General features: G+C 57.0%; 1 protein-coding gene across 1 annotated transcript in view; it reads right to left on the reverse strand.

Moving 5' to 3' along the window:
• Positions 1–207, reverse strand: part of CSK (C-terminal Src kinase) — a 4,471-nt gene extending 4,264 nt beyond the window's left edge. Inside the window, exon 1 of the mRNA XM_010163538.1 lies at positions 134–207. Coding sequence (XP_010161840.1) covers positions 134–148 — 15 coding nt within the window. The 5' untranslated portion in view covers positions 149–207. The remainder of the gene's footprint in view (positions 1–133) is intronic.
• Between the last annotated feature and the right edge of the window lie 1,302 nt (positions 208–1,509).

Raw genomic sequence — 1,509 nt, forward strand, 5'->3', positions numbered from 1 at the left:
AGTGCTGGGCTTCTGCAGGGACACAGGGCCAGTGTCCCCATGTCTCTCCTCAGCCCTGGGGCCATCTCCAAAGCAGATGAAGAAGATGGAGTGCTTGCTCCATCCCTGCCTCTCCTCCCCGCCTGGTGCTTACCTGCATCCCTGACATCTTCTCGGGAGGTTGGGGGGCACGAATCTCACAGGGGGGACACGTTACTTGGTACCATGAGACCTGAAGTGGGGGAAAGGACGACTGAGAACCAGACATGGTGAGGAGAGCTGTGTAAGGATGATGCACAGGGAGCAGCCCACCCCCCAAAAGATGCTCCCCGGACCACACAAGCATCTCTTCTACCATCAAGAAGGGAACAAGTCATGAGGTGTCACTTGAAAAATGTCCCCAGGTTGATAGGAAAGTCATTGATGGGAGCTCCGGATGCATTCAAACCCCTCTGCAGCTGGGGACCGGGCCGGCACAGAGCTGTTCACCCGGATTATAAGGTATTTGTACAGATACAGCTTCTCAGGAGTGGAGGTTTCATGTGCTGTGCAGCATCTCCATCAACAGAGCAAGGAAAAATACGGCACTATACAGAGGGACAGAGGTGCCTGGGGATGCAAAGGGGGCAGAGGTGACCTCCAGGATCTGCTTGGCACGTGTCCAACTGCCTCGACCTTGCAAAATCCCCCCAGCAAAGCCTCATCCATCCATCTCCTGGGGCTGCCAGCAAGGCACGGTCCCTGCAGCACCAAGGGGGAAACTGAGGCACGGGAAGGAGAAAGGAACTGGGCAGTGAGGAGCAGCTCCCATAAGCCTAGTGAATATCCCAGTGCCTTTCCCGGCAGCACTGGGGGCTGAGCAGTCAGAGCCCCGCTCTCCCACAGCGCCTGATGACCCACGTGGGGAAACATCCAACCCTGGGAGCTTCTCAGGCCTGGAATCCAAAAGAAATAAAATAAATCTATTTCCTGCAGGATAAACCCCATCATCACTCCGGCACACAGGAGCTCCCGTCAGCTCCTAAATCCCAAAGGGATGTATTGACGGGGGTGCCGTGCTCCCCCCCAGCAGCACCCCGAGGCCCCAGGCTGGGTCGCATCCTGCCCGGGAGGCGTAGGAGGGGAACAAACCCGGCTTTATTCTCACTGCTTTGACCCCAGGGAAGAGATGAAGTCACTAATTTCACCATCAAACCCGGCTTTCTTGGGCCGGGCGCTGGGGTCGTGGTGGGCTGGGGGCATGGAGCAGGATGCAGGCATGGAGCACCCCAAAAACCACCCACATATTTATTAATTCATCCAATCAACTCAGGGCCACCAGAGGCCACTGCTCCCAGCCTTACTGTCAGCAACTCAAAATATTTTGGGAAGGAGGAACCGAAACGAGGGGTAAGGGCGGTCAAGACGGGAGGAGGAAGAAGATAAGGGGCAGAACCATGGGGAGGAAGAGAGCGGGTGCAAACACGGCCGTTTCCACCACAGCCATGCCTGGACCCCTCCGGAAAAGGCGTCACGCTGCCACCACCTCCC

The sequence above is a fragment of the Antrostomus carolinensis genome, unplaced genomic scaffold (genome assembly GCF_000700745.2).
Source record: "Antrostomus carolinensis isolate BGI_N321 unplaced genomic scaffold, ASM70074v2 scaffold12162, whole genome shotgun sequence".
NCBI lineage: Eukaryota > Metazoa > Chordata > Aves > Caprimulgiformes > Caprimulgidae > Antrostomus > Antrostomus carolinensis.